Raw genomic sequence first — 15,036 nt, forward strand, 5'->3', positions numbered from 1 at the left:
ATATAGTATGGTGTTTAAATTCTCTTTGGGCCACTTTATGTTTAAGTATTTAAGGCCAGTTTTTTCAAAGTCTCCAAAGACATAAATTAAGCGTCATAGCTAAGGCCATATGTGACTCGGTTTGAACTCTACATGCAAAACGTACAAATCTTCTCAAACCAAGCAGTGCGTGTCAGTTTAATGTGTGTTGAAATAGGATGCATGAATAACCTTTACCCAAACGTTTCCATAGGGACCAGGCTGGAGGGGTGGGACTTGCATTAGCCAAATCTCCAGCTAACAGACCACTCTACTCCTCTTTCAATGCACTGTAAACGTAATATGGCATTTTCCTGCCCACATCCACCTCCACCAAAACAATGTTTGCATGCGGTGAATGAAGTCTGGAAGGATGGACTGTTTGAAGTGAGTGATATTATTTATTTTGTGCGGATTTTTGTTTGAATTAAAATCAATTTTGATTAGAAGACATAACTTCTTATTATCTGGTAAGTGAGATAAATATCCTGTAAAAAGTTATAAAATGACTAAACAAGTACAATGGGTTTTGGACATGGTCTCATGGCAAGTTTACTAACAAGTTTTTAAAGCTGTTCCATGGTAACATCATTGTTTTGGCTGTAATACCATGTTATACTTTAAAGAACCTTATAGTACCATATTAATACCATATTGATTTCCTTCAGTATAATAGTACTGTATCAAAGTACCATGGTTTACCATCTGATACCATCAACTTGCCATGATACCACCACAGTACTCTGTTTTTAACGGGAAGCCAACTAGTGCATGAAAATGGTTACTTTCCTCCCATTGTAATGTATTCTTTTTTCTTTATGTTGTCTTGTTTCCATTATACAAAGGTCTATTGAAAAATGACCTCAACAGCTTGCTGTCCAGCCCCTTGCCATAAAGGAAATGCCTTGACCTGGCTTCTGTGTCCAGGTATTGATCATGTATCCACCGCATTGCAAACTCTGAATGAGCTCGCTCAGGAGAGAAAAGGTGAACTTGTTGAAAAGGTTCTTCAGCAATGCAACCCTGAAGCCTGTATTTATGCACTGCAAAAACTACTCAATTCATCTGCCTCATGGTCAGTACCTCATTTATAAGCTTAAATATATCATGTTAGAGATACATTTTATACAAATGTCTTGGTTCTACACATCTCATAATTGATATAGTTAGGAGAATTAACGATACTTCTACTGGCGATTCATAATTATTTTGTGTAGTCATGGATGCTATAAACGTGAACTCTCATATCACTGATGTTATAAATCAAGAGCTCATAATAGTCAAGGAGTTATAGGGGAGTTAATCAATAGTTTGCAGTCCTCAGATAGCCACACAGTTTGTTGGTTTAGTAGTTCCATCACATACACAGAAACATGAGAGAGATCTACTATTCCTTAACCATTTCTTTCACCTAAACCCTAGAACACTGCCAGTATCAAATGTGATATTTGCCTGCAATGTATTAGATGTCTTCTGCCACCTGGTGGAAGTTTCCAGGCATTTCTTGATGGAAAAATATTTGTAAAATTTTTCCAAAAATGTCCACTTTTGTACTGCATTCACTCTATGTGAAATCTTTGCTGATTTTAATAAAGTAAAAGTGACAGTAATGATTATATTGTTACTGATATTTTAAAATGAGTATTTGCTGGAATATAAGCAGCTTGTGCTTGGTTTAAATTTTGTATATTATTTTATTGAAATCCATAAATCAAATATGATTCATCAGGCTTTTGAGGTGTATCTCTCAATCACCATCACATTCCATTCATGCCCACCAAAAAAATAAATAAATAAACAATTCTGAAAAAAAAAAAGCTTTGAAAATTCTGACATATTTTGTATAAGATATATTTAAAGTGTGAACTAATATTTCTGTGTATTTTCATAAACTCAGCAAATTTTTTTTAAAAATCCAAATAACTTTATAGATCTTTATTGTAAAGGGTTTAAACAATGTTTTCCATGCTTTTTCAATGAACCATAAACAATTAACGAACATGCACCTGTGGAATGGTCGTTAAGACACTAACAGCTTACTGACACCAAAAGAAAGATGCCCAGGGTCCCTGCTCATCTGCGTGAACATGCCTTAGGCATGCTGCTTGGAGGCATGAGGACTGCAGATGTGGCCAGGGCAATAAATTGCAATGTCCGTACTGTGAGACGCCTAAGACAGCGCTACAGGGAGACAGGAAGGACAGCTGATCGTCCTCGCAGTGGCAGACCACGTGTAACAACACCTGTACAGGATCGGTACATCCGAAAATCACACCTGCGGGACAGGTACAGGATGGCAACAACAACTGCCCGAGTTACACCAGGATCACACAATCCCTCCATCAGTGCTCAGACTGTCCGCAATGGGCTGAGAGAGGCTGGACTGAGAGTTTCTAGGCCTGTTGTAAGGCAGGTACTTACCAGACATCACCGGAAACAATGTCACCTATGGGCACAAACCCTCCTTCGCTGGACCAGACAGGACTGGCAAAAAGTGCTCTTCACTGACGAGTCGCGGTTTTGTCTCACCATGGGTGATGGTCGGACTCACGTTTATCATCGAAGGAATGAGCGTTACACTGAGGCCTGTACTGTGGAGCGGAATTTATTTGGAGGTGGAGGGTCCATCATGGTCTGGGGCGGTGTGTCTCAGCATCATCGGACTGAGCTTGTTGTCATTGCAGGCAATCTCAATGCTGTGCATTACAGGGAAGACATCCTTCTCCCTCACGTGGTACCCTTCCTGCAGGCTCATCCTGAAATGACCCTCCAGCATGACAATGCCACCAGCCATACTGCTCATTCTCTGCGTGATTTCCTGCAAGACAGGAATGTCAGTGGTGATGGCTTAGTGGGCTAAAGCACATAACTGGTAATCAGAAGGTTGCTGGTCCAATCCCCACAGCCACCACCATTGTGTCCTTGAGCAAGGCACTTAACTCCAGGTTGCTCCAGGGGAATTGTCCCTGTAATAAGTGCACTGTAAGTCACTTTGTATAAAAGCGTCTGCCAAATGCATAAATGTAAATGTAAATGTCAGTGTTCTGACATGGCCAGCGAAGAGCCCGGAATTCAATCCCACTGAGCATGTCTGGGACCTGTTGGATCGGAGGGTGAGGGCTAGGGTCATTCCCCCCAGAAATGTCCAGGAACTTGCAACTGCCTTGGTGGAAGTGTGGGGTAACATCTCACAGCAAGAACTGGCAAATCTGGTGCAGTCCATGAGGAGGAGATGCACTGCAGTACTTAATGCAGCTGGTGGCCACACTTTCACCTATCCTGGCTTAATATGCGGGGACAACTATAAGTAAGCCCTTAGTAGGCTGCTAGTAGTGCAAAAAGTACACACTTTAGCTTGGAAGTTGTTTGCTTTCATTTAAATTAGATTATTTAAAACATATCATGTTTGCCATTTTAAATACTCTTTCCCTTCCTCTCATATCATCTCGGCATTTAGGATAAAATACTTGGCAAAATACGATCTGGAAACCCTCCAACCTGAAAAGAGTGCTCAGGTCGTTGCAAAACTGTTGTCTCAGCAACAGTGATGGCCTATTGCGTTGGGCTCATAATGTTCGATTTATGGGAGTCATTTAGTTCAATGGGTCTCCTTTGACCTCTTATAAATACAGTCCTCTGAAAGGTCTTTCTGCCGAAAGGCCAAAATGATTAAAGGCACTGAGGGACTGGCTTTTGCTTTTACTGTTGAGGCAGTGTCCTCACAGTGAACTCAACTCAAGGGTGAACAACCTTCTTTCTCATTCCACACAAGGTCACCCTTAATAATTAGTAGGATTTTGACCATTGACTGACATGCTCTTTTGTCAATGGTGTTACGTTAATGGAATCACTGACAAATTCATGATTAGGTTGGTTTAAGTGAGGGTACATTTTGAAAAAGGCTATTTGACTATTGAAGAAATTTTGCTAAGTAAATATATTCTAATTTATTTATCAACATAATATAGCTTACATTTAAAAAGGCCCCTTCAAAAATGACAATTTTAAGTGAAATTTAATAAAAGGAAAAGCATGCAGACAGTCATCATCATGTGGTTATTCTATATCCCCCACTGCAATAAAGTGCTTTACAAAACCCTTCTTTTGTGTTTTGTGTTGCCATAACACCACTGACCATTGTTTTTTAATGTTTTTTATTTTTTTACAATAAAATAATGGAGTGACTACTAGCACTAGGTGTAAAATAGCACCTGCCACACAGCACCGTTATTTGCACTTCAATAGTCTGGTGGAAACACAAAAATTGTGGACAAACTGCAGCCCCTGTGTTGCTGCAGTGGCTTGGGTTGTAAAGACAGGATGGATGTGCTTTTTTTATGCAGATGAGCCGGGTTCGATTCCGCCTTTTGTCCCTTTTGTGGAAGCCATAGTTTTAATGCAATTAACCATGGTGTTACTACAGAAATATGGTGTTAATATAGTAACCATGTTTAATTTTGTGCTTACTAAGATTTTACTACAAACTTACCAATGTGGTACTATGATTACTGTAGTAAAACCATGGTTAAATAATAAATAGTTTTAAAATAATATAATAAAAAGTATCTGCCATTATTTGTAGCATGGTGGTGTAAATAGCATCTAATACTATTTGCACCTAGTGAAAAGAAGCTGCTTTTTGTTGCTATTTACACTTAGTGTTGAGTGTACATTTTCACAGCAGAGCTATCTTTGAATTTTGACAAGAATGACAACAAGGTGAGGGATAGACGTCCAGTCTCTTCAATGGCTTTTACAGTTGTTTAAAGTGTTTTTGGATCATTTTGGATCTAACCCTAACCCTAATCTTTCCAAGAAATTTTAGTTGACAAAAAACGGCAGAAAACATGAGTTGTGGAAAAATTGTTGTGATTGAGGAGCTTTATACAGCTTTATACAGCGGATACCATTGAAGAGACTTTAGGGCCAAAACATAATCTACACAAGTACATGAACGCAGCTTGATTTCACGCATCTTTGCATTCTAAAATGTATGAGAGCAACATTTAACCCAACGCAAGTATGCATTGCATTCTCAACGTTGCCGCAAGGGATACTATGGACCCTTTTCACAGACCTGTTATGACGCATTTCTGCCTTCTTTAAGAAAGTAAATGTAGCAAACTTTTTTATATTTACAATTTTTTAAATATTACGTGTAAATTGAAAACATTTTACTTTGTGTTATATTACCCTGGAATAAGTAAAAAAAAATCAGTTACCATAGCTGCGATGAGGCTTCTTACACAGCTGCTGAGGGAGTGACAGAAAATTTGGCCTGTTTCTCTTTTCTTACTGCTGTTATCCAGTGCTGTATATTTTTATCTTCTTTTACAATGCTGTAAAAGCCTAATTGTTGATTATTTATTTTGCTGTTGGAGCAAATGGGTGAGCATAAAAGATATTTGCTGTGATCCCCATTCACTGTCTACTTCTGCTCTCCTGGATAGAAGAAGAAGCCTTTATTTTTGTCACACACATTGTATATATACAGTGAAATTGATGATACACCATGATACAGTGTCCCTGGAGCAGATAGGGTCAAGGGCCTTGCTCAAGGGCATCTTGGCAGTGCTGGGGCTTAAACCCCCAACCTTCTGGTTAGTAATCGAGAGCCTTAACCAGTGACCCACCACTGCCCATAGTTCTTTTAGACTGCCCATAGACTTCCTGCTGGGCGGAGCTAATGACTGTATTTCTGAAAGTTGTCTGGCTTGATGAGAACAATATATGTAGCAAGTTTGGTGATCGTAGAAGAAACTGACCCCACCACTTTTGTCAAAAGGTGGTGCTACAGAGCTCCCCAGCCATGCCCATGTGTTAACTTTTGCCCAGGCCTAATGGCCAACAACTCTGATGTGTGTGCAAAATATCATGAAAATTCAAGCATGCCAAGTACCTTAAAAACATGTGAATTTACATAAAAAGGAATAATGACATTTAATGCGTTGCTATGACAACACTATTTAAGATATCAAAAATCCCTCTTGACATTATTCTAAAAAAATGTAAGCAATTCAGGTAAACATAAGAGGGATATTTCAAAATCTGTTAAAAGTGCCACACTTCCTTCTGTCAGTTGGTGGTGCTATGACCGTGACCCACAATAGCCACATCAATGTGATCAGCCCGCAAGGCCAAACATATGGCTCACTTTTGATGTAAATCACACGATGCATGCAAAAGATAAGACACACTTCCTGTTTCCCATTTTTTGACATTAATTTATCGCGTCGCAATGGCAACACCATTCGATATATCAAAAATTCATTCGCATTTTAGCATCGTCAATGTCTTGGCATGATGTCGCCCACATTTGGTACCTGTAACATGAATCCCCTAGGAGTATTTCAAATTCCAGAGCATGCATTTTTCAAACAATCCAAAATGGCTGACTTCTTGTTGGGTGGAGCTTATGACTGTCTGCATGAAAGTTATCCAGCTTGATGAGATCTAAATATGTACAAAGATTGGTGACTGTAGCTCAAAAGGGATGTGCTACAGAGCCCCCCGAACATGCCCATCTTTTAGGTGGTGCTACAGAGACCCCTCTACATGCCCATGTATGAACATTTGCCAAGCCCTAATGGCCGACGACTCTGACGCATGTGCAAAAGTTCATGAATTTTTGAGCATGTTAAGTGCCCCAACAGCCCCCGAAACCTTGAAAAAAAAAATAATTATAATCCTTAGTAGAACAATAGGACCTCCATACTTTCAGTGCTTGGGCCCTAATAATAATCCTTAGAAGAACAATAGGACCTCCGCACTTTCAGTGCTAGGCCCTAATAATCCTTAGAAGAACAATAGGGTCTCTGCACTTTCAGTGCTTGGGCCCTAATAATAATTCTTAGAAGAACAATAGGGTCTCCACACATTCAGTGCTTGAGCCCTAATAATCTGATGATTTGTAATTTGAAGTATTTCAAGTTACTATTAGGATATTTACCTGTACATATTTTTTTATAGGAGTTTTCCAAAAATTAGCAAGACTTTTTGCTTTTTTAAAGTGGGTGACATGACCAAGTTATGCTTGGTAAAGTCTTTATTTCTGTGTGGAACATTTGTTAATGTTTTTGTTCATTTGTATGTTCATACAGGCTGAGAAGTACTGCAGCTTGTATCTTTGCAGTACTGCTGGAAAATGAATCCATGGTGCTAAAACTTCAGAAGTGGACTGAAGGGGACAATGGTCTGATATGTTCTTTTGTTGAGATCCTGACTAAAGATGAACCTGATAGTGTGATGAATGCTACTGGAGCCATAGCCTCTTTGGTATGGCTGCATACCAATATAATGTATGCTGCATTGTACAGCATTTTGAATGTTTATTTAAATGTTCTGAGTGAAAAAATAATGAGGCCGCACTCAAAATAGGAAAAAAACTTGCATCAATTTATTACAACAGAGGCATCAACAGTTTCTTAAAGGCCTTGTGTGTTCTTATGTTTTAGGTTGATACTTTTTCAGGGCGGCAATGGTTGCTTCAGAGCCAAAATGTGTTCTCTCAGGTCCTTGAGAGCTTATCCATTCTTCTGACAAATGAGAGGGAGAATACAGTGAACTCTGCAGCACTTATCCTTGCGCGACTTTCCCTGTGTGAAGAGGCCTGTCAGAAGATTTTATCCCACCCGTCTGCCTCCAGGACCTTCAGACATTTAGTAAAGTGCCTATCATGCGGCCACAAAGGTCAATGTCATCCAAAATGTGTATATTTTCTGAGGACAATGTGAGTGGTGCTTGCCAGTACAAAAGTTGCTGCCTTGATGACAGGGTGTTATGGGTGGTTGCCAGGGTGTTGCTGTGGTGTTGCTATGTGGATGCTTACTGGCCCAAGTCAATAGATCCCACCCACAAAGTATTCTGGTTCCTATATATGACTAGGGTTCAATGTAAGTCCAATTGTTAGACTCCATCTAAAACACCAAATACATTTTTTTTTTCATCTGATTGCAGACACAGCAATGAATGCAGCATTTGCTGTTGGTCTTCTGTGTGAGAGTGGACAGAACAAGAGCCTCATTCTGAGAGAAGCCAAAGATCATGAGCTGGTAAGAAAAATCTCATGCATTCTCTCCATAGCTCTAATTACTTAATCAATAAAATATCAATGACAATCATTATTTTTTCATTTGTCACAAGGTTAGCAGACTGCAGGCTCTGATATCTACCAGGTCAGGAGTTGAGATGGGACAAACAGCATGTTTTGGAATGAGTTGCTTAGCAAATGATGAAGATGGTCATGCTCTATTGATGGAGAGCACCTCATGTACTGCTGTGCTGGATGGTCTTTTACAACTGCTGCGTAGTACAGACCCAGACACTGTCTGGTTTGCTGCTATGTGGGTCATTTGTTTGATTTTGATTAACTGTATTTTATACCTCAGATTGTGTATGTAAGGATATAATTTCAGGAGGTAGCAGTAACAGATCATGTAACAAAAATGGGAATTCTGCTTTTATCTCTGCCATAAGCACATCAGCATAGCAGACAAGTTTTAGGCCCATATGCAAAAATACATGGGAGATTCTTTAACTTCGAGCACTTTTAGAACTTTTAGACTTCTAAAAAGTAATGTCTCATTAAAGGGGTCATGACATGCCTTTTTTATTATTTTAATATGTTCCTTGAGGTTATTTTATAATATTAGTAAAGTTGTTGGGTTTTTTTTGTGCACATTTTCCACCTTCATTCTGACCCTCTATCAGAAATGCTCTGTTTTGGTGCTGCTTCTCATATAAGACTTGACAGTAAAAACCCACTGTTATATTTGGCTCTCTGCTCTTGACTGGCCTGCTCTCTCTCCTTGCCATCTCACTGCTAACCACTACTGGGCATGTTACGGAAGTGATAAGGTAAAGTAGGTGTTGATTTGTTGTTGTGGAGATGGTCAGAAGCAAATGTCTACCACAGTATGACATCACAATGTGGAGAAAGTAGAGAATGAGCTGTTTTGGCAGCTAAGTTTAAAAAAATACTATTTTTGCAGTGAGGAGGAAGTTTTGAGTTCTGAAACATACAGTATGTTTTTGACCCATTTAAAATATTTTTCATTTGATATATATAAACATTTTATAACAATGTCCAACAGTGTATGTACATGCATGTATCACAGGAGATTTATGTATTTTTTTCTGAAAGTCATAAAAAATTCCCACAATAGTGTCATTTCCAGCACATCTCAAATTCTGTACTGTGTTTAACAGAATTTAGTGGTGGAAATGACATTTTTAACGTTTATTAAATAAAATGGCCAAATCCTTTGTCTTGCTAAGGCTAATTTCATAGCTAAAATAGCTAAAAATGTATGTCTCCTAAAACACAATTAAATTATATTTTGACACTTTTTGCGTAAATTGGCAAAATTACAGCTTGATTTAAAAGGACAACCAAAAAAAATTCTCTGCTCACAAGTGATATTTACCTTGAATTTTGAGTTTTATTCAAACATCACTTGCTCCATATTTCATCTCAAGTATGCTCTTCACTGACACTTTTGTCAACTTGGTAAAGTATACTAACTTTTAAAAAAACATAGGGGCAAAATTGTTCAGTGTGGTGGAAAGGACTTCACGGCTGTGGGACAGTTTTAAGTTTTGAAAATTCATAGAAATAATTTTTACACAATAAATATTGAAATTGTTTTTGTTTATTTCACTTTCATAGTTTTGAACATGTAATTTATATTTTTATAATGGATTTTTATAGTTTAATATTGAAAGTCTGGGTCTGGAACAGGGCTACAAGACTAAAATATTTACATATAAGGTATCTGAAAAGAACCAAAAGTAAAGGTTGTGGTAAAAAGTGTCCAGTTGAGTTTTAATGAGACCTGTATACACTCACTGACCATTTTATTTGATACACCTGAACAACTACAGTACTTATTCATGTGATTATTTAATCAGCCAATCGTGTGGCAGCAGCGTAATGCATAAAATCAGGCAGATACGGGTCAGGACCAGGTTTTGGCACCATTCTGAGTAAACTCTAAAGACTGTTGTGCGTGAAAATTCCAGGAGATCAGCAGGTACAGAAATACTCAAACCAGCCTGTCTGGCACCAACAATCATGCCACACTCAAAATCACTGAGATCACATTTTTCCCCATTCTTATGGTTAATGTGAACATTAACTGAAGCTCCTAGCCCGTATTTGCATGATTTTAGGCATTGCACTGCTGCCACACAATTGGCTGATTAGATAATCGCATGATTAAGTAGGTGTACAGGTGTGCCTAATAACGTGGTCGTGAGTGTATAACAATATACTATATAAAGAAAAAAGTTTAAATCTGATGGCCAGAAGTTGAAGAAACACCCATATATGAAAACCAAAAAAGGTTTTACTTTTCTGCACAGAAACTTTACTTTTGATCTAAGAAGTGCTTCTACCTTAATTTTGTCTTGCTTTCTCTTCAGGACAATAAGAGTGTTGGTGTCCCGGCCAAGGGGAGTGGTGCTAATCAGAACGCACTGTCCTCTACAAGCGCAGCTGAAGGTAATGTATAATTCTCTAAAGACAAACACATGGTTTGTCATGACACCAATTATAATTGTAATTGCCTGATTTTTCTAAAACTTTTTGGCATGTATTGCATATGATTATTAAAGAAATAAGCAGTGAGAGGCTGTGTGATACAGTAATAATATTATTAGTAAGGGGATCTTTGGTACAATGTGAAGTAGGTAACCCCTTCACCCACAATAAAACCACTATAACTTATGTACTTGAGTGGCTTATTGATTTTATAAAACAGCAACAACAGCAATATGATAAAAGATATCAATGTTCAATAAATAACCACTTTCACACTAATACATTTTTGAAAACGCATTGATTTTGCTAAGTTTATGCCTTATCCACTCTGAAATGATGTTTTCCTCCACCAAAAATTTTGAAAATAGTGTTTGAAAGTCTGATTTACTTTTTTGCAAATTAGTTCATTCGGACTGCTTATTAAACCAGTTCAAAAAACGATTCACAACTGAGTCATCACTCAAAAGTTTTCTCAGAAGTCCCAGTACAGCATTTAATGTCTAATCTGTTCCAGTAGTTCGCAAGTTAATGTAATCCTCCCATGAGGATAGTGTAAATGAGTTTGGCTCGCTGTCCCTGGAGGAGGGCTCAAGGCTCGAGACCTGACCCGAGCTCAAATACCCCCCCAAAAGAAGCCAAGACAGGGCAGCCAGTCGCTAGTGTCGGAGTCTTGTGAAACACGGAAAGCAAAGTGTTTGGGTAGGAATATTGAGATGCTGAACGACAGCCACTACGATACCTACGAGGCTTTCGATGGCGGGGGGGGGGCAGAAGTGCCACAGATGATAGAACATGCAGTTGTCACTTGCAGAGGCAGCCTCACACTAGGGTCTGCTTGGGGGATAGGAAACTGAGAGCTACAAGACTGGTAGAGGATGAATAGAGTGAAAATAGGCGGAAACACTATGGAAACAGTGGCGGTTGCTGCCAATGAGCTCTCACAGGAGTTGCTGTTGCACTGGAGGGCTCTGCAATGCCCGTGGCTGGAAGGCCACCCGCCCCAGCCCCTCTGGAGGAAGGGGGGTAAACCTCCCACCACCCAGGCAGGTCTGCCCGTGGTGAGAGCAGGCCCCTACCACCTTAGGTGGGCCCACCCCGTCCCTGACTCAACCTTATGCCACCTCCAGACGCAAGTCATTCGACGGGAGGGGCCCATGCAGCAAACGGACTAACCCCACGGGTGTGTGGCTCGGCTGCCACTTGTGCGGGCGAGTCCACCCTGCGATTGGACAGGGGCCCTCAATGTATTAGAACAGGGAAGTCCTCACAGCGGTACGAACGGGAGAGCCCACGATACAAATAAACATGAGTTAGCTCACACAGCATTCGCACGGGAGAACCCTCACTGCGATCCGAACGGGAGAGACCTTGAATTCATGTAAGTGGGAGGGCCTTCACAGTGGTACAAACGGGAGGGCTTCCGGTCTAGCCGGGGGGGTCCTCGCAACATCCGAATGGGAATGCTTTCCATGTGTACGGACAAGGCTGATGCACAGCATTCAACGATAGAACACTGTGGCGAGCAGGGCGTCCAGGGAGATAAGTTCCTCCTGTGCGCCACACCGGTCTCATGATCCAGTGAGGATCAGTGGGAGTATTTAAGGAGAGGAGACAGCGGCGGACGGGAGAGAGTGACGAACGAAACTGTCTGTGTGTATGTTTTGTGTACTGGTACTGCTGAAAAGCAAGGTGTTATGATATGATGACACTGAAAAGTGTTGTGGTAGTGTGAAGAATAAAATCGTACGTTGGATTATTCACCTGGCTCCCACTTCCTCCTTTCATAGAAAGGCAGAGTTCTGCCACAAACACTTGATTCTTATGAAAGTGATATATGCTGCATTTTAAAATAACTCCCTATGTGAAATGAATGGGCTGAATCCTCAAGCACGGGACCACAAGGCGTTTAACAGGAAGAGTCTGTGTTTTCATGTGAAAAGTTTATGAGAACTCACTCTGCAATACGAATGGCCTGAGTCGTCAAGCATGGCACTCGATGGGAGGGCGTTTTGTAGGCTATATTTGAATGAAATTGATTGATGCAGAGATGCAGGCTTATGGTGAACTATTTAGGGAAGACCTAAAACAGCCTGATTTTTGTCAGTCACTAGGTGGGTTATGGTTCATTTGGTATGAGTGGCATAATATGGGATGATTAAACAGAAAAAACACGTCACGGTTAAGGAGCCATGGATGCTTAGACGCATGGCCTGAAAGACATGCCGCGGTTGTGGCACGTGAAGGATGTATTTGTGCTGCTTCAGAGATGTATTGAGCCAATAGCAGGGGCGTTGTGGTTGCAGTGTCACCAAGCTTAAGCGCATTGCCTGAAGTGAGGATTTGCGGTGATGAATACCGTAGTCTGATATGTATTTAACTTAAGTGTATGGTTTGTAGCTTTGTAGATTGTTCTCCAACATAATGCGAGTAATTCAATTAACTCTGTATTATTGGCACAGGGTGACTCGTCTCGTTTTGATGAGGACGTACGAAATCATTTGGAGTTTGTGCCTGAGAATTGGATTTAATATAATATGGGCGCCGTTTGCAGTAGTTTGGTGAATAAATACGACTTATTATATTGAAACCTGTAATAAATTCTACAGAAAAACTAAAATATTGTGAGGATGAAGCAAAATGTGAAGCCGAATCATCTGGCGGCGATTTCAACTTGTTATTTTAAGCTCGAGTGGAGCACAAGATTATGACAGATTGTTGAAACACTTTAAAGTCATTCAGCAAATAGGTTCTATGGCCAAGCTTGTTAAGAGTTTGTAATCCAATGATTCAGACAAAAGTAGAGAAGACTTGTCTGTGAAATTAAAATGATGGATTGATTTCACCTGCATGAAACGTTTGTCCAGGGCGGGAGGAGAGAAAGTCATGTTATAGTCTAGAGATGAATAGAAGTTTGCAGAAGTGATTGCTTCATAGTTATCGGAGCTGCGCGGCGAGCTCGAATGCTGCGAGGAGGCGAGACACGTTAGCGGAATGATTCCTGAACGAGTTGTGACGCGGAGTGCGACCCGCCACTTGCGGAGCCGAATTCGGCTCGGGTCTGTTCGGACAGAAGCTGTATATAGCCCTAGTGAGCTGTAGCAGGGTCAGAGTGGATGTTGTTGTGGCAGTGAGCTCGCGCTAAAATGTCTGCACTGATTTGGAAAGATGTTTGTAATTACAGTAGCGGTCGTTTGAAAGGAAGTTTGCTTGTAGCATAATTGCCCCTGTGTTCCAAATGGAATAAATCACACACCGAAAGACACTCTGAAGGGAGAACATGTATGTCGGAAGACAACTTAAAACAGAATTTCTGATAATAAAGGCCTAAAAGTGAGTTCCGAATTTTTTGACCCCCCACTTCTTAGTCCTCCAAATATCTCACGGTTGATGGTAAAGTCTTCGAAGGTAATAGGGCATGGGAACGATCACTGAATGGAACACGCCCTTAATGAGCTGCACGGTGAGGTAATCAGTCTAACAGGAATCACCTGTGCGGGAGAACCGGATTGAAACGCTGGAGTGCATTGGAATAATGTTTGAATTAAATTGTTCAACTTTTGATTCCCTCGCGTTAAATTAAAGTTGTAATTGAGCTCAAGTGTCGTGAAGCCGGAGCAGCGCCCATTCGCAGAGGCAGCCACACACTATCGGAACCACTCCAGGCAGAAAAATAAGATGAGAGGACTTGTGTACAGCCATAGGGGGTTGTCATAGGAGGCAGCCTCGACGCCAGGTCTGCTTCGGTGAGAAAAGATGAGAATAAAAGAAAGACAACGGTTAAGTTGGCAGCCAGCATTGCCACGAAATATTAATTGTGGCTGCTGCGGCAGCTTGGTGAATAACGTAACGATTGCGATGGAAGAGCTTATCTGATGAGGGCAAATGCTTTGCGCAGAGTAGTGTGTCATCCAAAACTGTTGCATGGATCTGTCGTGGGTAAGTGGGCAGAGCCACATGCTGGAGGAATCATCACAGCATGGATGTAAGCAGTTGTTTATATACAGTTGTGCTCAAACATTTGCATACCCTGGCAGAAATTGTGACATTTTGGCATTGATTGTGAAAATATGACTGATCATGCAAAAAAAAAAAAGTCTGTTATTTAAGGATAGTGATCATATGAAGCCATTTATTATCACATAGTTGTTTGGCTCCTTTTTAAATCATAATGATAACAGAAATCACCCAAATGGCCCTGATCAAAAGTTTACATACCCTTGAATGTTTGGCCACACAAGGTGACACACACAGATTTAAATGGCAATTAAAGGTTCATTTCCCACACCTGTGGCTTTTTAAATTGCAATTAGTGTCTGTGTATAAATAGTCAATGAGTTTGTTAGCTCTCATGTGGATGCACTGAGCAGGCTAGATACTGAGCCATGGAGAGCAGAAAAGAACTGTCAAAAGACCTGCGTAATAAGGTAATGGAACTTTATAAAGATGGAAAAGGATATTAAAATATATCCAAAGCCTTG

General features: G+C 40.3%; 1 protein-coding gene across 1 annotated transcript in view; it reads left to right on the forward strand.

The window, feature by feature from the left end:
• Positions 1-314: 314 nt before the first annotated feature.
• Positions 315-15,036, forward strand: part of LOC127419023 (uncharacterized) — a 40,318-nt gene continuing 25,596 nt past the window's right edge. The window contains exons 1-7 of the mRNA XM_051660043.1: positions 315-405; positions 864-1,093; positions 7,119-7,293; positions 7,473-7,707; positions 7,975-8,069; positions 8,161-8,360; positions 10,441-10,519. Coding sequence (XP_051516003.1) covers positions 876-1,093; positions 7,119-7,293; positions 7,473-7,707; positions 7,975-8,069; positions 8,161-8,360; positions 10,441-10,519 — 1,002 coding nt within the window. The 5' untranslated portion in view covers positions 315-405; positions 864-875. The remainder of the gene's footprint in view (positions 406-863; positions 1,094-7,118; positions 7,294-7,472; positions 7,708-7,974; positions 8,070-8,160; positions 8,361-10,440; positions 10,520-15,036) is intronic.

The sequence above is a fragment of the Myxocyprinus asiaticus genome, chromosome 3, assembly GCF_019703515.2.
Source record: "Myxocyprinus asiaticus isolate MX2 ecotype Aquarium Trade chromosome 3, UBuf_Myxa_2, whole genome shotgun sequence".
In the NCBI taxonomy this organism is placed as follows: Eukaryota; Metazoa; Chordata; class Actinopteri; order Cypriniformes; family Catostomidae; genus Myxocyprinus; species Myxocyprinus asiaticus.